The sequence below is a fragment of the Glycine soja genome, chromosome 17 (assembly GCF_004193775.1).
Source record: "Glycine soja cultivar W05 chromosome 17, ASM419377v2, whole genome shotgun sequence".
NCBI classification, from domain to species: Eukaryota; Viridiplantae; Streptophyta; class Magnoliopsida; order Fabales; family Fabaceae; genus Glycine; species Glycine soja.
In genome coordinates, this window is record NC_041018.1 from 38813932 (window position 1) to 38834742 (window position 20811).

General features: G+C 33.6%; 2 protein-coding genes across 4 annotated transcripts; one reads left to right on the forward strand and one right to left on the reverse strand.

The window, feature by feature from the left end:
- Positions 1 to 516: 516 nt before the first annotated feature.
- LOC114394124 (egalitarian protein homolog) lies at positions 517 to 7747 on the forward strand. 3 transcript variants are annotated; one of them, XM_028355702.1, is made up of 10 exons: positions 519 to 694; positions 976 to 1151; positions 1853 to 1984; positions 2168 to 2218; positions 4925 to 5021; positions 5180 to 5226; positions 5607 to 5823; positions 6647 to 6779; positions 6892 to 6934; positions 7332 to 7747. In XM_028355702.1, exons 1-10 carry the CDS (start codon positions 631 to 633, stop codon positions 7404 to 7406), a joined length of 1035 nt encoding a protein of 344 aa, XP_028211503.1. In that variant the 5' UTR covers positions 519 to 630; the 3' UTR covers positions 7407 to 7747. The 3 variants fall into 3 exon arrangements, with proteins under 3 accessions (XP_028211505.1, XP_028211503.1, XP_028211504.1); XM_028355703.1 differs by having other exon boundaries at positions 6650 to 6779; positions 7332 to 7596; XM_028355704.1 differs by lacking the exon at positions 2168 to 2218 and having other exon boundaries at positions 517 to 694.
- Positions 7748 to 8889: 1142 nt separating this feature from the next.
- LOC114394123 (clathrin interactor EPSIN 1-like) lies at positions 8890 to 17283 on the reverse strand. Its single transcript, XM_028355700.1, has 11 exons — positions 17078 to 17283; positions 16873 to 16924; positions 16376 to 16455; positions 16170 to 16248; positions 15954 to 16037; positions 15700 to 15845; positions 15333 to 15584; positions 13520 to 13668; positions 10807 to 11000; positions 9888 to 10275; positions 8890 to 9412 (listed from the first exon to the last, which is right to left on the reverse strand). Exons 1-11 carry the CDS (start codon positions 17116 to 17118, stop codon positions 9183 to 9185), a joined length of 1695 nt encoding a protein of 564 aa, XP_028211501.1. The 5' UTR covers positions 17119 to 17283; the 3' UTR covers positions 8890 to 9182.
- Positions 17284 to 20811: the final 3528 nt, after the last annotated feature.

The window sequence follows — 20811 nt, forward strand, 5'->3', positions numbered from 1 at the left end:
AGTTATAAATGTCACTAAATATACTTGTAACTTTGTTAAAAATGAGTAAAATTTTAATGGATTATCAAAAACTTAATAGAATGAAGATAGTATAAAAGATATATTCTTTGTGATTTATGTTGTTAGCTCACATTCAGTTGTGATTTTGCTTTTAAAAAATCTATTTATTAAAATATGTCAGAATGTTTCATATTACATAATAATTTGTAATTTTTTTTTATAATTATATTACAGATAATAACTTTGATCTTAAAAAAATAATTTGTAAACAATTTATAAATTACAATTCAACCCTTCATTTTTATAATTTTTTTCTTTACACAATTCAAACTAAATCATCTTTTTGGAGTTAGATTAAGTTTTTTCTAGACTACATATATATTCTACTAGAAATAACATATCTAGTACTCAAACGTGAATAAACACACTAACTCGGGGATTTTCTTTTTCTTTTCCGAAACATGGTGTTAATTAAAATTAAAAAGTGTTGAATATTGAACGGAAAAAAACAGTGCCCAATTCTTGTGTAGAAAAAAAAAAAAAAAGCGAGAGAAGAGTGCAGAGCAAGCTTAGAAGAGCAAAGTGTGTGTGTGATGTAGTTGGACATTCATTCAGTTCAGTCTCAATCACATGGCTTCTTCTTCTCCCTCTCACTCATATCTCACACATCTTCCTCTTCATCCCTCTCACCAAGGTTACTCTTCGCACCACCTTCATCTATTTTCTTCTTCACCGATTTAGGGCTTCTTTTTCTTCATTTCAAAACTTAAAAAGAAAACAAATCCGATAACTCCATAAATTTTAATTTTAATTTTCAACTATTCAACACTTGGATCGTTTATTTTTATGCCATAATAACAACAACAACTCTATTTCGTTTTTGAGTTCGTGTTCGTGTTTTTGTGTCATCGGTTACGGTGGAGAGATAATTGAAATTGAAAATTGACGAATTCGATTTGCGATTGATTGAATTAGGTGATAGTGAGAAGCGCGTGGAGGACGATGAATCGCGCGTTCCGATTCACATCGTGACGGCGGCGTCGCAACTTCCCGTCGAATTTCTGGAACCCTCGCCTCAATCGAAGCTCGTCATCGGCTTTGACTGCGAGGGCGTTGACTTGTGCCGCAAAGGCACTCTCTGCGTAATGCAGGTCCATTCATTCTCTCGTGTTAGATTTCGGTTTATAATTATGTATGTATTATATGCTGAAATTGTAATGTTATATGTTAATGTAAGGAACTCTTTGCTATTACTTGTATCTAAGTTAATAAATAGGAATTAACATATATGTGGGTAGGAGTAAGTAGTAATCTATTACTGCTCTGTCGTGTCTGTGATTTAATTGTGTCATCCGTGTGAGTGATCTTTGGCTGGTAATTGTGTTGTTTTATGTTTTTTAATGTTTTTGTGAGTTGAGTATTTGGTGATTTACTTGTATTGCATTCTTGCCGTAGAATTTCAATTGAGTTTTGTGTTTCTGCAGCTTGCGTTTCCTGGTGCTGTATACTTGGTTGATGCGATGAGAATTTTTAATGTTGTATGCTGAAGTTGGAATAATATTATTTGCTAATTTGGAGACTCTTTGATATAACTATTATCTATTTGAATAGGAATTTACATATATGTAGATAGCAATAAGTAGTAACCTATTAATGCTCTGTTTTTTTTTTTTTGAGAGGCACCTATTACTGCTCTGTTGTGTTGTTAATTAATTACCTATTGTGATTTTGGGATGGTGATTCTGTTGTTTTTGTGATTTTTTTTTTAATATTTTTGTGAGTAGACTATATGGTGATTTACTTGTATTGCATTCTTGGCATAGAATTTCAATAGAGTTTCGTGTTACTGCAGCTTGCGTTTCCGGATGCTGTGTACTTGGTTGATGCGATTGAAGGGGGAGAGGAGCTTATCATAGCGTGTAAGCCTGCACTTGAGTCTAATTACATCACAAAAGTGATTCATGATTGCAAACGGGACAGTGAGGTCTCTGATTTATTTGATTGCTTTCTTCCTTGCTTGCTCTGGCCCCTCTTTTGTATATGTTGAAATTTGTGGAATGTTTATTCAAAGGAAACAAAGTGTTTGAGTGGCTTGACTTGTGGTATTAGGCATTTACCATTTTGTCTGGCCATTTAAAGCTCTTATAAACTTCTTGTTGTTTACTAGGCATTGTACTTTCAGTTTGGCGTCAAGTTAAACAACGTAGTGGATACCCAGGTGAGCTTTCTAGTTACTAGGCCGCAGCTTTCCCCATTTTTCTTTACTATTCTTATATGTCCTGTTAAGTTCGCAGAATGAATTATTTCCACTTCCAAAATAGCACATATTTCTTATTATATGAACCCAATGCAATTTTCATCGAGCAATGATTGTTGATATTGGAATGCAACATTGTATATCAGCTTATGGACGTAGTAAAAATGATACTAATTAATATTCTGTTTTTATGATTTTGCTGCCTAGATATGTTTTTCTTACCATTTTTATTAACTTGATTCTGCTCATAAATCAAAATTCAGGTACTTTGTCCCTACTTGGATTTGATGCTTTTAACAATGATATGATTATTATCTTGCCAAAGTGTATGAGATTTGTGTTTTTCCCGTAGTTTTTAGTCTATCTTCAATATACCGGACGTGCCTATCAGCCTATCAACTTTACATGAGTTTACTTAATAATTTTGTTTCAGATTACTCATTTATTCAGTACATGATTAAATCTGTCCTTTTGTGTAGCATCAATCATGCATTTTGTTTTATTAGAATATCAGCATTTATGCTTAGAATATTAGTATTTATTCAACCGTATTTTATTTGATTGCTGCAAATTAGGCAATTAGCCAGTAAATTACTCCTTGATTTGTAGTACTTATCTCCTTAATTGATCATATTCATACTAAATACAAGAGATTGGTGTGCTGTGTGCTAGCATATATATGTACTGTTTCTCACAAACACAAATTTTCAACTTGGTATCAATGCTCAGAGTGCGGGTACTGTGGTACCATCTTTGCAATCTAATTCTGTAACTATCATGCTGCTACGTTCCTAGAAAAAAAATAGGACTGTTAACCCATATTATTTCTGACCTGTGACCATCTCATTCCCTGTTTCTAAGCACCAATTCTGACTTCTGGAACCGTACTTTTTCTTCCAGTCCTTGGCTGGTAAGCATCTTTGCAGCCAACATGTGTATGTGCTTTTTCTTCTTCTCCACATTTGCTAGCCATCAGTCCAGATTGGCCTGTCTCCTCCTTTGCAGCCAATCCCCAGCCAGAATTTGCAACAGTTCAACTTTCCCAGTGTGTGAGAGCTCCTCTCAAGCTGATATCTTCATGCACCACTCCAGCTTCACCATTCATCTCCAGCTCAGGTCCTTCCTTCACCTTAGGTAGCAATAGTAAAACATTGGGTTCTCTTGGTGCTTTATCTGCTTGACCTGCTAGCAGTCCATGTTCAACTGTGTCAATGTCAAATTCAATGCCTGCACCCAATCCTTGGGGGCAAACTCAGACTGCAAACAATAGTACATCTGCTGCCGAGGTTACAACTGCCAATGTTTCTGCATTATAGTTATGATTAGGAATTAGGATGCTTCAAATTTAGTTGCTGATTATAATTTATAATCTCGAGCAGACTATTAAAGGAATTATGTACATGGGCAGGGCATTGGCAAAAAATGTCCTTGTAACTTGGTGGCAACTTTGATGAGAAAGCTCAATGAAAATACCAGTTCACTATGGCCAATGTGTAGATATCCAGTGTGCCAAGATTCATGGGCTGGGTGGAGATTCAGCTCTCTGGGATATCAGCATCATCAGGTGTTGATGATGGAGAAATGGGCACCTTGCTTCCCCATCCTTTTTCTGTTGTAGCCACAGTTGGAGAAACACCACTGCCCATAGCTGAAAATGCATTAAGATGAACTTTATGAAATGGAATCAGAGTCTCTGCTAAGAGGCATATGGTGCCACTAAGGAGTTTTTGCTAATTGAAACTTGACTTGGACTCCTTAACTAGGAAACCCTTTAGTCTTAAAAGCAATTTGTGTTTTTTTTTTTCCCTTAAAAACAATTAGCCCCATTATGAAAATGAAACTCAGAGCAAAGTCTGCATTAGCAGTATTATTTGGATAAGATTTGTTATTTTGTTGATTTGTTCCTTTTTTGGTAGATATTATAGAAGGTTTGGTTGGACAAATGCAATGGGCAAGTTTGTTCATATTATCAAAGTCCTTGAAGATAGAAGGAATAGATGATAGAAGGTGCTAGAATTATATTGAACGTTAAAGCTTTGAAATGCTTCTGGTCTAATGGTGTGTCCTAACTATCCACCAATATATAATAATAATAATAATAAATGAATTTCATGAAATGGAACATGGTGGAAGGGATTAAAGGGAAAGGCTAGAGATTGTTTGAATGTCAATCATAGATGCAAAGGCATTTTTTACCATTAAATTAGTTATGTGCACATAATGTGTCATTTTTTTTGTTGGGAATTAACAGTTTCTGTAGTAGAGGGTGTGCTTTGCTGTCTTTTGCACCACTTATAAACATTAGGGAATGATATACACTTTTTCAAACTTTGAGAATCTTTTTGTGTATGACCTACACATTACCAGGTGATGTGTATTTTTCCCTCTAGAAAAGAGTCGTTCTAGAAGTTGGACTTCTTTGCTTGTCCCTCTAATACAAGTGATACATTTGAATTTAAGAAATGTCAAAGGTTGGAAAGAGGTGGAAATTATAATACAATTAAGTTTCCTTAGAAATTTTTGCACTTCTATTTTTCTTTTTTAGTGTTACTAAATACTAATGATTTCATAGAATTCTTGCATTTGCATATTAAATCTTTTGTACGTCTTCATCCTTGTGTTCTGTTGATTGGTTAATCACTTAATCATACTCCTTGTTTGGTTCAGATTGCTTATTCACTTATAGAGGAGCAAGAAGGACGAAAGAGATTGCGAGATGACTACATTTCATTTGTTGGCCTCCTTGCAGATCCACGTTATTGTGGTAGTGTGGTACTATGTGTCGTGGTATCCATTGAATGTTTTTGAAGCCATGATTTTTATAATGACCTCATTATTCTAAACATAATGATTAATAATTCCTAATAAGTTCCTTTGAGTCATTTGGTTCGTCCCTTGTTAACTTTGAGGGTTTGCATGTAGGCAAATCATATGATGAGAAGGAAGAAGTTCGTGTCCTCCTTCGACAGGTTGGTTTTAGAATAATCTTGGTTGAAAAGAATAATCTAATTTACTTTTGTACTAAAAAGTTTAAATCGTTGGTTCTGCATGCATGTTTGATTTGATCTAGTGATATTATTATGCTAGAGGTTTGATTGATACCAAACAGAACAAAGCATGTAATTGAAAAGGGTTTCTATTTGAAAGAAACAATATAACACCATTAATATTTATGTCATGTCATTTTTGCATATCATGGTTTATGAATTTATTTATCCACCTGTAGATATTGATTTGTATGTTCAGGTCAAGGTCAATGAGACGAGTTTCATGGGCTAACAAAGAAGAAATATGAATCATTTATGTAATCTCTATCATCTAGTGATGTTATTTGTAAATGTTTTGTCAGGACCCCAAGTTTTGGAGACACAGACCATTATCTGAACAAATGGTCCGTGCTGCTGCTGATGATGTTCGTTTTCTTCTCTACATTTATCACCAAATGATGGAGAAATTAAATGAGCGGTCTTTATGGTATCTCGCAGTTCGTGGTGTCTTGTATTGCCGATGTTTCTGTTTGAACAGTAACAATTTTGCTGATTGGCCATCTCTACCTCCGATTCCAGGTCTATAAAATCTGAAAGAATCTCATAAAACATATTTTCTTATATTATGAAACTAGATGGAATGATGGATACATTAGGGGGTGTTTGGTTTGGCTGTTTTTTGTTTTATTTTCACTGGAAATAGAAAATGGTGATGGAAATGCATTTGGTTGGATTTCTGTTTTCATTTTCAGTGAAAATATTTTCTCAAACGAACCAAAAACTGGAAACAATAAAATCTCGTTTTCAGTTGAAACCAGGAACCTCATTTTGGGTAAAATGAAAACGCAGTGGCAAGGAATGTAATTTTAAACAAATCTCAAAATACATTTTCTTTTGAAAACACATTTTTAGTGTTTTTATTTCTTGAAAGCAGAAAACAAGAAGTCAAACCAAACATGTTTTTAGAATTCTAATATTTTGAAAATGAAAACAGTTTTCAGAAAATGAAAACAGGAAATGAAAACAAAAAATGAAAATGCAAACCAAACACACTGTTATATTGCCAGTTGCCTTTAAATTTTCCCATGCTTTCTGCCAGCAGAGTTTGATTTAAAATTGAAATAGTATGATCTATGATGTCATATTCACTAAAAAAATAAAAAACTAAAGGTTTATTACATAATTTGGTAGTTAAAAGTTACTGCAAAAAAGTGAACATGCTACTCCTAGATAAGAACATAAACATATGTTACTCCTCTTGCACTGGTTCATGCAAAATGAAATTATTTAGTGAAACTTTGGTCCACTTTGTTTATTAGATTAAGTTACAGTTGACAAGAAGTATTCCATTTTGATTGATTCATGCTATTGATTGTTTAAAGAATGTCCTTCTTTCTTGTAGTAGATAACCTGAATGCTGATGGAAGTGATCCCAAGGAAGAAATTCTTTCAGTTCTTGATATTCCCCAAGGAAAGATGGGACTTGTTATTGGGAAAAGAGGGGCAACAATTTTGTCAATTAAGCAGTCTTGCAAGTAATAATTTGTCTCTCTCCCTTGGTTTAGTAAATACATGCCTTTTTTGGTATATCAGTGGATCCATTGTTCCATTGTCTGTTTTAATTTTCAAATGTGTTTGTGTGTTCAGTGCCGAAATTCTCACGGGAGGTCCCAAGGGCCCACCTGACAAGGTTCGTATATCAGCATCATGTACCATGTGATTCATAAGCTCCAGTTTCTTTAGCTACTTGAGATTGTTTTTAACCTGCCAGTTGGTAGTTTGGTATTTTGATATATTAATATATCTATATACTTTTTTTTGTCTCTGGTACTTTCCATACCAGTATTCTGAATAACTTGCAGAAAGTGGTCTACATTATTTTATTGTTTTACACCTGTTGTCAATGTTGTATCTTTGACTTGTAACCAATCTTGTTATCATAGATTTAATTTAGAATCCTTATGATCTCGGGAAACCTTTCCTTTAATCTGTTATTCAACTCTCCATTTTTTTGTTTTCAATTTCAAACATGATTATTTGCATATGAAAACACTGTTATTTGACTAAGTTTTCATGTTTTTATTTAGGTCTTCATCATCGGACCAGTGAAGGAGGTGAGGAAAGCCGAGGCCATGATACGGGGTAGAATCTTGGATATATAGTTAAGATATGTGTTATTTCTCTTTCAACCTAACTTTTGCAATAAATCATTTTTCTGATCCAATAGTTACTGGCTTATAGGGGCAGGGGTGTGTTGTTCAATACTTAAGATTCCTTTTCCCATGCTTGTATCTACTGGAAAAGAAAAAAAAAAAGTTTTGTTATAAACAAAACTGAATAATATTTGATCTGGAAGGATTTGTTGGACTTAGAAAATAGACTTGCCTAAATGGATTGCCTTGAAATCAATCATTTTGGAGCTCTGATGTTGTAAATGATAAATCAGATTGTGAAAATGAAAATGGGGATCTATCATAGGGTGCTTTTGAAATTTGATACTCTAGATTATGTTCAAATTCTGTTAATCTTTTTCAGAGGCACTATTAGAGAGTTAGTCAACGTCAATGATATCAATTCAATAGGATTGGTTGATGGTTAATGGTTTAAAAGTTGAAAGAGTGCGGTTCATCGGCCTATGATAAGAAGCAGTGATAATGTAAAGTATTTTTGAATCCGCTCAAGTTGTAGAAAAATTACTCAAAAAGGCAAAATTATAGACTGCAGAAGAATTGTGAAACATTTATTTTGAAATGAGAATTTTGACACCGGGTATTATGATGTATACATTCTTTAAAATGGAAAATTACTGGACCTTATCTCTAAATTGATTTTACTTAGAAAAATCAGAGTGTAGGAATCATTTTTGTTACATGTGCTTTCAAGTTTAATGTTTTGGCCCGCAAGTGTGAACAATTATTAAACTAATTTAATTTTTACTTATACAGATAAATGTTATTTGTACAATACATTTGAGAGAAAAAGAGAGGAGAAAGAAAACAAAAAAAGTATTAAATGTAATTAATAATGTTATGGTGAGAGAGAGAAAAATTACTGTTGTACCAATAACAATATAAGAGTATTAGATTAGATGTATAAAACAAAAAGGTTTGGGCTCAAAAACCGCGAGGAAGCAACCCGCGTTATAACGTCTTAAGAAAACGTGTGCTTTTCTTACGGAATAAATTAGAACTTATCCAAAACTTTTTCTTCACATCGTACTTCTCTTCATTTTGGTCCAACGACTCATCACTCGAAGATATTCTCTGTTCTTTCTTTTACGACCTAAAATCAGAACTTCGAAATAAACCAGACTTTTTCCCTCGAACCATCAAACAATTGGCACAGTACAGTCCTAGCATAGATACAGGCATTCAACCCAGATGGTATTCCAGCACTTACATCCAAACTTCCACAAATATCCAAACCAAGATTTGATCGGATTAAGATATAAGATTGAAAGTGCCAAGAATCAAATAGATTATTATCTAACATATTTCCACAAATATGTCCTCAATCTGCTGTTTAAATCCCGCATGTCCACTAATGCAAAGCTCAAATTCTGCTATACTTTCAAGTTAAATGAGTAAAAGCCCGTTAGATATTTTTAGATGACAGCATCGACTAACTTAGTACCGCTTAAGCAGCTTAAACAATTTGACATTAACAGCAGCATAAAGAAAGCAAGACAGAGGTTATATGTTGAAGTTAGGCACATGGGAACAACTCAAAGTAGTGCCACGCTGCCACCATACATTTCGGCACTTTAGTCCGCAGGATGTTTGCAATCGGTAGTAGCTTAATATTTAAAATAATATAATCACAATATTAGGAGAAATATATATGAACAAAACCATGCCAAAAAGCTTAACAAGCTTGGTAATGCCGACACACAAAGAATGGGTGAAAATGTGATGGGAAGAGTATAAAATCTGAGAATTTTACTTTTGGAACCCACCAAATTGATATTGTTGGTTTCCAAGGTTTGAGAAAAAGTCGTCTCCAGCTATTGGCTGTGAAGGAGTGAATCCAGACCTACCCATTCCAAGACCAGATCCTGAACCCATAGCTCTCCCCATGTAAAATGAAGGTGGAGGGCCTTTCTCCCTTTCATCGGATCCATCACTCAATCCACCCACAATTCCAACATCCACAAGGGATACTTTTTTAGCTGCAAAACAATACAAGAAAATTACTGAAGCTACTAAAAAATTGGCATATTTGGGGGATAAAGCAAAATTTTACATAAATAGGCAAAGAAATGGGACAAATTGATCATTAGAGTACATTTATTTCATGAGCGCATTCATCATAGTGCACATGCAAAGTGAAGCAAGGGGGAAGGGAATGAATACACCAGTTTACTGAGATCATCCAACCCAATTCATGTACCGATGTGCATATCTTTTGGCAAGGGATTTGTGCCTCTTTAAGATATAATATACAAGAATGCAATACATTAATCTCTGTTAGAGGCACAATATGGTGTCCCAGAAATGCTTGAACATACTCTTGGACCAAAATGGACCGTAAAACAACAGATAATTTATAGTAAGCACTAGCAGATATAGGAAATAAAACATTGACTTATCACAAACATATTATGCTGAGGAAAGCCGACAAAGTAGTCGAGATAATTAACTTACGAGCAGTTATATTGAGATCAATCAGTCCACGGCTTAGTGAATCAGCCCAGACGCCAGACTTCACCTGAAAAGCATCCTTTTTAGGGGAAACTTTAGAGTCTGCTAAAGATTTACCAGTCACATTATCATGCTTGCCATCACTGACAACATTATTGGAGGGCTGTGAAGACACAGAATCAGATTGAGAAGTAAAATCACCAAAAATATCAGATCCATCAAAATTATTAAGAGGAACAGCAGCAAAGGGATCGATAGTGCTGTTATTCATAGGAACAGACTTCTCCGACTTGTTGTTTGGCTGCACTGCCAGTTCAGGAATGGAAAACAAGTCAACTGTAGGTGTAACTGCAGGAATGGCTGGTTGTGAAGAAAATAGATCAACCTCAGCCTATACACACAATCAACAAGACACATGGAATTTTAGCAGTGACAAAAATGTGGAGAAAGAAGGTAAGAATATAAATCCATTGTTCTATCCCGTGAGTAATTCACAATCACCTTTTATAAAGATGAAGAATTTTTCTCATGCAATTAACACACTTCAAACCATGTGAGAAAGTTGTACATTGCTAATATTGCAATTGGTTCAACTTGCCCTCCGGTTTGATTCCCCCCATGACATTTAAGCTTGCCAAACTTTTACAACTTACCAGAATTATATCTCAAAACAATTTTCGAAATGAAACTGACTATAATTTAATACAAAGAATTTACTTCAATGAAGCACAGTGAAGTCAAATGAACGTATTTCAGAAATATTGGCAAAATTCTCACTTTTGGGGCACCAATAATCTCAACACATTTGAGCTTAAGATGTAATAGTAGAGAAGTGATCCACCATTCCATTAAACAAGTGGGTGATTGGAAGCTGGAGAGAAAAAAAAGTGTAACACTAAAAATAAAGAATATAATATCTAACCTGTGGTTGAGAAATGGCTCCTTTATCCACATGAGGTTCTGCTGATACAAATGATGCATCTGCAAAAAGATCAACCTCTGGCACATTACTAGTTGCTGCCTTTTCTACAGGAACAGATGTTGGAGCATCCATGAGGTCACCGATTAAATCTTGTCCAAAGAGATCAACCTGGTTAGAGTTTCCGGCTGAAGTTTCTGTTGAAAAGAAAAAATGATTAAATATCAATTAAAAGGTAAAACAGTCCTACAAATTATAAGTGCATATGGATACTATATTTGTGGTAAATTAGAGAAATAAAATGGTATGCTTTAAAGTGTGTTAGTATTAGACTTTCATTTTATAGAAATTTAATGATGTATTAATACTTTATATTTTAGTTGTGTTTGGTAATTTTTGTGATAATTTTCTTATTTGAATGATGAGTATCCATTCCTATTCACTTTTCCATCATTTGCAGGGTTGCTTGAGTAGTGGTTGGAATAGGAAAGAAGGTTTTGCAAGCATTGGAACACATGGATTGAAGCCTTGAACATTAGCATGCTGAAGGGGAGTTACATGAGAATAACTATGCTAGCACCAGCACATCACCATGCTGGAAGAAGTTTGTTGCCATGCTGAGCCTATTAGATTACATGTGTGTGTTATACTTAGAGAAGAGTGTGCCACACAATAACAATAGAATACACTATAAATACTTAAAGATTTCCATGAACTTTGTAACTTTTGACTTCAAAACTTAATCTCTTCATTTAAACTCCTCTCTTTTGACATTATGACTTGGGACTTCAAGTTTGAAGAATCAACTTGCAAGATTATCAAATTTTAATGGAGTTTTTTCTAATCTCTATTCCTCTCTCCTCTCTTTTCTCTTTTCAGTCCATGTGTAACTAAGCTTTTATGTTAAGGATGTATGAATTTCATTCCAATCCTTGTGTGATTTGATTCTTTCAATTTCAATTCAAGTTTGTTTCTTTTAATTGAGTGTTTTCTTCCATGCTTAATACTTCTCTTAGATTGGTCACCTAGGACTAGGAGTTGAATTTAAACTCAATTTCACAATTGGAAGATTGGTTTTTGAGTTGAAATTTGTAGTGAATAGCCGTAATTGCTAAAGATTCTAGGAATAGAACTAGGCAGTTAGAAATCTCATAAATTTCCTTGCTTATTGCTTGTTTGAGTTAGGGTTAGGGTTAGGGTCACCAAAGGAATTAGGGTTCTTAAATTGAACAAAGGAGCTAAATGTCAAGGAATTGAGTTTAGCCTAATCTGGTGAATTTGATCTTTAATTGAGATTTATATCTTGAATTGAGAGTGGAATTAGGTTACATAGGAAGAGAACTGAAAGGATTCTAATGCTAACGTTTGTTAACCATCATTTTTCAATTTTGTGTGAATATGTCTTGAATGCTTTGCATATATTTTTACTGTAGATTATTACCTATTCATGTCAAAATATGAAATTCTTTCATTCATTTCAATTTTTAGATCAAATAATGGCAATTGAAAATCAATTTTTTTTCAGGAACAATACTCATCTTTTAGTACTTGAAACGTGCACCCACTGAGATGTCAACTCACAGGGGCAATTCTTTTTCAGGAACAATACTCATCTTTTAGTACTTGAAACGATTAGTGCACTTGCCAAATGTTTTCCATCACCACCAAATATAGAGTCAAATACTCAATTTGGTTTTTCTTCTTTTTTTGGCCAATAGCTGGCCTGGAGGGTGGGAGAAGGGGTGTAAAACTTACAGCAACCTTCTTCATTGGTTGTTTAAGGAGCAAATGGCCTTAGTTTGTCAGTATATGGCTGAAAAAAGCAGGTCACAATCAAAGAATGAAAGGGGATTAACTTGTTTGCAGTCAAATGGTGACAAGTATACAGAGATTATGATAGGGACTTGGGTATTATGGGGTGCCTAAGTCACACATTGACTAGTAGGATGCCCGATGGAGTACACAAGAGGCTTGGTTCTCCTCCCTTGACAACTAGCTTTTAATGGAGGGTGGGTGCTTATCATTGGTGTCAAAGCTGGTTGTCAGTGTTTCAAAACATGTCACTTATGGAAGGGCTAACTAGAAAGACTGAGTAAAGCATCGTAGAGTGCACCCACCGAGATGTCAACTCACAGGGGCAATGCTATGATAGGGACTTAAGTATTATAAAGTGCCTAAGTCCCACATGAAGCAGTATGGGATGCTCGGTGGAAAACTTAGGTGACTTTCTTCTCCCCCCTTGACAGCTAGCTTTTAAGGGAAGATTCCCCAAGTCCTTGGATGCTTATTATGTTGAACTTTGGAAGCTTGTATGTGCAAGTGTAAGTGCATGTGCATCACACGTAACAGTAAAATGTGCACAACAGTAGTTTATACTGAACTTGAATGAATAGCCTAATATTTCACCTAAATGAATGGAATCAACACATGGAAGAATACAAAGAAAGTCACACTCAAAGAAAGGTAGAAAGGGGATTTAACTATAGTTTTTAGTCAACTTGATGGTGACAAATCTGAGAAACTAAGTCTACAGAGATAATTGATTCCACCACCAATATGTTGAACTTGAAAAGCTTGTAACTCAAAAGTACAATTTGCATGTATCACATACATAACAGTAAAATATGCAACATAATTTTTACTCCACATTAAGGAATAAATAATTCTCTTAAAATGAATAGATCAATAGAATCAGCAACCGCAATGTTGGACTTACTGGTAGAAGTTCCTCTTGGATCAAAATCATCCATGTCATCCTCAGTACTGTTTGCAGGTACACTTGAACTTTGAGAAGGAACTGAACCATAATTATTTGCATTAGTAGATGACTTTGATACTCTAGATGACTTGTTCTCCTGACTTTTGCTGCAAGACAGACATTCTGGAATAAGAATAGGGGCAGTATAATCATTGCAGTATGGGGATTGGACAATAAGAATAGAACCCAAAGCCAGTTCAAGTAAAGGTTGAAACTGAAAATCGAGATAAGCATCTAAACCATTAACCAAGTTCCCGATTTAAAAGTACTATCAAAATTCAAAACAAGCTTGTTGAACTAGGCAAGGAGACTCCAGATCAAAGGCCTGAGACTGGACATGCGTCCTGCAATGAGTATGTAACATGTATCATGCACAGAAACATGTCTTTGACTCAGACACAATATTTAACTTCCTTTCTGCTTTAATAAATATTTTATTTATGTGCACTTTGCAAATAGTTTAATCGATCCATAAGATAAAATTTCTTCTTAAGTAAACAATTTTGGGTCTGTAACACAGGATGATGGGGAAATTGAAGGGGATGTGAATCATCGCATTCAAGCAGGATGGATGAAATGGAGAAAAGCATCGGGGGTGTTATGTGATGCAAAGGTACCGATCAAGCTAAAGGGAAAGTTTTATCGGACTGCGGTAAGACCGGCGATTTTGTACGGAACAGAGTGTTGGGCGGTCAAGAGCCAACATGAGAATAAAGTAGGTGTAGCGGAGATGAGGATGTTGCGGTGGATGTGTGGTAAGACTCGACAGGATAAAATTAGAAACGAAGCTATTAGAGAGAGGGTTGGAGTAGCGCCTATTGTAGAGAAGATGGTGGAAAATAGACTTAGGTGGTTTGGGCATGTAGAGAGAAGATCGGTAGACTCTGTAGTGAGGAGAGTAGACCAGATGGAGAGAAGACAAACAATTCGAGGCAGAGGAAGACCCAAAAAGACTATAAGAGAGGTTATCAAAAAGGATCTCGAAATTAATGGTTTGGATAGAAGTATGGTACTTGATAGAACATTATGGCGGAAGTTGATCCATGTAGCCGACCCCACCTAGTGGGATAAGGCGTTGTTGTTGTTGTAGTAAACAATTTTAGAAAACCTTTTGGAAAATAAAGAGGGGCAAATTACAATGAGTGCCAATCTTATGTCATCAACATTTAAAGGGGGTGCTTTTTTAATTACCATTCATTTTAATCTAATATTTTGGTTTTATGAAGTAATATAGTATCAAAGTTAGAGGTTTCTTTTATGTGATATACCGAGTTAAATTGAAATGTGCAAACAAGAGATTGAATGCAGATATGCTTATTATGAATGAGATATTATTTAGTAAAAAGTTTCTATTCCTCTGTTTTGAGTCTGTATTCCTCTCTGATCCATGAGTCTCTGATTTGCCCACTCTGAACTTATGCTATAATGAAACCTCTAACTTGTGATACACTGATACTTGTGAATTTTATTTCTATCTTTCTACTTTGTTTTTCTTGATATATATTTTTCTCTTATCATTATAGTCTGCTGAGTTTTCATATACTTTTTGTACATATATCATTTTATTTTATTATTATAGTCGCATTGCTTCAGAACGCCATCTACCATTAACTAAATTGAAATTAATAACTAAATTTATGCACTATGTTCTACAATAGTCACCAATTGCTCTCAAAAGGCTACGCAATATACTCCAGTTATAGTAAGGAACAGTCATAAAAATGCATTTACAATTATTTTCAGGCCATAATAGCAGCTAGAAATGTCCTACCTGGCAGAGCGAGCAGAACCCTTCTTGAAGGAATTCTCTTGATTGTCACCTGCGGTGGCATGGTGTGATTTTCCTTGGTAATCTTTTTCTTCTTCATAGGATCCTTTGTCTCTATAGCTATCATTAAACCTGTCGCCATCTCTAGATCCAAAGCCTCCATATTTACCACTGCTCTGAAAGCTGCTGCCACTACCATAAGAGGAGGCTGACCCAGACTTGTATGTGATCCCACTAGAAGAAACTCCAATGTACCTAAATTGAGCACCCAAGAGAAAAACAAGAAAATTATTTTCTGACTACACAATCTAGAGTAGAGCTTTATCAACCTGATAATTCTGGGATGAAAATATTGACAAATTTGACCTACTTGTCACGGTTTGCAGCAGCTTTATTTCTGACTTCATGTATCTTATCTTTATCATTCAAAAGCGACACAATGTTTTCAGCCTTCTTCCTTACATTGAGTCCCACATCCTTACCACTAGGTTCGACATATTCAAAACTAGAAAGTGCCTTAACCAATCCAAAGAAAATTATGAGAAAATACTCTCTTATTCTACTTGTCAGCACTGTTGTTAATTGCAAGAATAAATTAACTAAATACAAGAGAATGGCCCTTACAGATATCTGAAAAGTATGTTCTATAATGTCATCAACCGCACGTTCAGATCCATGTGCTACCAAATATTCTATAACAGCTAATGCCTGACATAAAAGTAATTCAAGTTATTGAAAGAAAAGTAAGTCATATGTATCAACATAGAAAATGCCACTAAAAAGCCTTCTCTTTGTATCTTAAAATCTTAGGAAATAGCATGGTTATTTGGAAAGAATTACCTTGTATACATAACGCCAATCTTTTCCAGTTTCACCCAGTCTTGTCCAAAGGACATTCATGATCATTTGGCATTCAGTACTGAAAGTATTGCAGAAGCAATTAACTTACTAGAAGTGATATCAGAAATTTTCACTAAATATGAAAACCAAAAACAAATAAAAATAAAAAGTAATATATGCGGAAAAAGAGATAGATAGCTGCTTACAATTTTTTGGTAGCCTGTGAAATCTCTGCCAGCACAGTACCATGAGGACCCCAAGGTTCATTATCAGTTGCATCCAGCACCTAAATTGCGAAAAATGGTAAAACACTCAATAAAATGTTACCAGTGGCCAATCCTAGTGGTTTAAAGTTTGTGAATATATGAAATCAAGCAGTTATACAACACCATTACACCAAAACCATGTTGTGCCAACAAATTATTCGAAGATTACGCGACAATAGGTAGAGAACGAAGTACTATGCCACAATCAATTCTCAGCCGCATTCCATTCAAATCAATTTAAGAGAAACGCAGAAATCCTTATCGAGAAAAATATACTCATAACAATTGAAATTAAGGCACCCAAACAATGGATTTTCAAATCGAAATAGCAGAATTTCAGACAAAGAAAAAAAATAAAAAATAAAACAGGAAATGTAATATTTTCAATGAAATCTACGCAAATAACAGCAACTTGGCAACAATCAGAGAGTGTTTACCTTCTGTTCGATTTCCGGAACCTTGAGCACCTTCAGATTCACCTCTCTCTTTCTGTTTCCGCAGAAGCAAACATCATAATCATAAGAACAAGGCGAATTAATAATTCAAATAGAAGATTGAAATCGATTATGATGTTTTCTTAAAAAGGAAAAACGAAAATCGCAATGCAAAACGATAAAGGATTAGAGTAAGAGGCTGGCTCACATTTCTCGAACGGTTTGATCGAAGACCTTCATGAAATCCATGGCGGTGGGATTCTGATCTGATCCGATCTGAAGAGAAGAAAGGTTGGAAAAGGGATTCTGCTATTATGTTAATTGCAGCAAATTCGATCGATGGCTGTAGTTTTCAGTAGAAATAATAATTTGAGATCTAATACATTCCGATCGAATTTTTGTTTTCCAATATGTTTTTCATTCACGAGAATACCAATAAATTTTATTTTAGTTTTTAAAAAAAGTTATTGAGCTTAAACACTCTCTCTAATAGTAGTATTTTACATAATAATAATAATAAATAATGATATTCATACTATACAGTTCTTACCACAAATTATACCACAAGTACCACGTCGGCAAAATATTTAAATCTTAATGTGAAAAAAAAAACAAATCTCATCCCTTAATAGGTCAGAATTTACTTTTTAAATCTAAAAAAACAGGTTAGAAAAAAAAATCAAATTTTAATGGAAATAAATAAATAAGATAAAAACGGAATGAGTTTTGTTTGTTTTAATCATATTTGTTATTTTTTCGTTAAGATTTGATTTTTTTATTTTATTTTTGTTGACTAGGGATGAGATTTGTTTTTTTTCATTAAAATTTAAATATTGGGCTGACATGACAATTGTATAATTTGTTGTAAAAGTTGTAATATGAATATCATTATTAAAAATAATCAAAGAAAAGAGAATCTTCATAAACATGATCGGTCAAGAAAATTAATAAATATTTTGTAAATAACATGTAACGAAAAAGAACTTGATTATCAATACCACGTTGGTGGATTTCATCATAGGCATTTTTCATGATAAATTGAGCTTGGCTACCCACTACACTTTGAATAATATCGATGATATTCTCAGGTAACAAATGTTGTATCTGATTCAAATTTCACCCTCCTTGTTCTTTATACTCCGCCACCACTTTATACAACCCCTCCATAGACACCGAAGGATCCAACCAAAACTCGGTGCTATGACCACCACCTACTCTCCCTTCAAGTTTGCTAACTACATCAAATGAAGCATTGCAAATACCTGCCCAGAAGTTGGAACTATTCTACCTGCTCTTCAAATTTAGGAGGGTGTATTGGATTAAAAATTTTAAAAATTATTTTAGCATAAAAAAGTTTTGTGGGTCTTAAAAATTATATAGGAATATTATAAATTTATCATATTTTTTTACAAGATTTTTATAATAATTTGAATTTTAATGGATTTATATCATAAGAATTTAAAGGATTTGAATATTTTTTATTAATTTATAAGATTTAAAAAGATTTTATGAATTTTTAAAAATACATTCAAAATTACAAGAGTTACTGAAAAAAAATTATGAAGTTTAGATAAAAAAAAAAGTAAAATCAATATAATTTTTTAATCTTTTAATAGCTATATTGGTTTTAGTTTTATGTTTTTCTATACTAACCTTTTTTACAATAACATCTTTTCATTCTCACTTTTGGATTTGAACAATAAATTTAAAATTATACTTTAGTTTTTATATTTTTTAATTATTACAATTATTTTATGATAAATCTAATAACACTCACAAAAACATTAAAGAAAACATTAAAAAACAATAACATTAAAGGAAACACTAGTGAAAAATCGATAAAAGGGATAATAAGTTATTATGTGAATGACAACATTAACACTCACAAAAATATTGTGTCACGCAGATGATGAGCATAGTTAGTTTAAAGAAAACATGATTATTCTAAGCACATAAGACAAACATTAATTTAGAAAATAAAGGGAAAAGTGCATAGGGAAGGAGTATATTTGACTCTTTTTTTTAATCCAAAAGAATATGAGAAATATATATGACATACATATCTTGAAGAATATTGAAGAGAAAAGGGGATATGTACGATGAGAGAAAATAAAATATCATAATCAATAGAAAAAAAAAAGAAAAAAAGTCTAGCAAAATTCGAAGGGTTTGTGTCAAATTATTTGATAGATGTTTTATACCAAAATGTCTGATGAAATTTATTGAAATTCTTCTTAAAAAACAATCCATCAAAATTTGTATATTTTTTAATTGCAAAATACTTTTTTATAAGTTATAAAAAATCCTAATTGAATACGAATTTTGTTGTCTTTCTTAAAAAATCTTAAAAATCTTAATTGAATACTACAAGACTTATTCATACTATTTAAAAATCTTAATTAAATACCACAAGACTTTTTTATATATAAAAAAATAATCTTTTAAAATTCTTTGAAATCCTAATCTAATACACTCCCATTAGGCAAGAGGTCTCCTCCACAATGGTATTTGGAGTTGACTACTCTTACCTAAAGTTTATTAGGAGAGTAGCATATTTGTCAACAGTTCTTCATCATAAACAACTTATTTACTTGACTCGTTTGATGCAAGCCCAAACCACCCTCTTGTTTCCATTTACAAATATGATCACATGACACCATGTGCATATTTCGATGATCATTCGAGTCCCCCCATAGGAAATTTTGACATTTCCTATCAAGGTCCTCACATAAATACTTAGGTCATTTGCATGGTATAGGACGATAATGTTGTCAACACTGCTTTTGAGAGGGTTAGATGACCTGCAAAGTAGTGACTCTTTTGTTTCCAATTACTCAACCTCTAGTTCATCTTGTTCATAATATATTGGTCAGTAGTACCCAACACCCTTTGGTGAATTAAAGGAACTCCCAAATAATGGTCGAGATTATCCATTCTTTGAAATCCAAAAGCACCACTAATTTGACTCTTAACACCAATAGCCACATTTATGGAAAAGTATATTCTTGTCTTCTCCTAGCTTACTTTCTGGCTCGAACTGGTGCAGAATATCCTAAGCATGCTTTGATGATTTTAACCTGGTCAAGACTAGCCTTAGAGAATAAAACCAGGTTGTCAGCAAAAGCAAGGTGGGAAAGGGCAGGACCACCTCTAGACAGCTTAATGGGCTTCCACATCCTATGATCAACTGGCATATCAATGATGTGAGATAAACGTTCCAAGTAAAGAACAAAAAGATAGGGAGATAAAGGATCTTCTTGTCTCAATCCTTTAAAAGACCTAAATTCCTATAATTTCTCACCATTCCAAATCATCCTCATAAAAGTCATAGATATGTAGGTCCATAGCATGTCTACAAACCAACAAGAAGGCCAAAACCTTGTAGGGTTTCCCTTACAAAACTCCAATTTAATTTATCATATGCCTTCTACAGGTCAATCTTTATAGTCATTCACTCCTATTTCCTCTTTTATGCTTCATGGAGTAAATTATTTTTTGAGTAAATTAGTTATTTATTAGAAAATAAATTAATGTATATTATACATGATCATTAAATTTTTTTTTCTTAATTACAAGTAACATAGACTCACCTTACATATGTATCAATTATCTTTTATATCCTTATTTATTTATTATAAAATCTTGAGAATAAAAATGTTATCAACTAACACTACAAAATTTTGACAAACCCAATTTAATTCAATTTAAATTTTATTTTTATCAAGTTTAACTTAACCTCAAACAGAAAGGATCAAAATACTTGTAACAGACTTATATCAAGTAAATTACACCTGCAGTCTTTGAAGCCTACTCAAATTAACTTTTTTTGTTACATTGAAAATAGATTTATGTTATGAATTGACATCCCACCAGCTATGTCATAAGAAATCGTTACTCATTCAATTAGAAATTCCTTTCATTCAATCGATGGATGTGAATTTT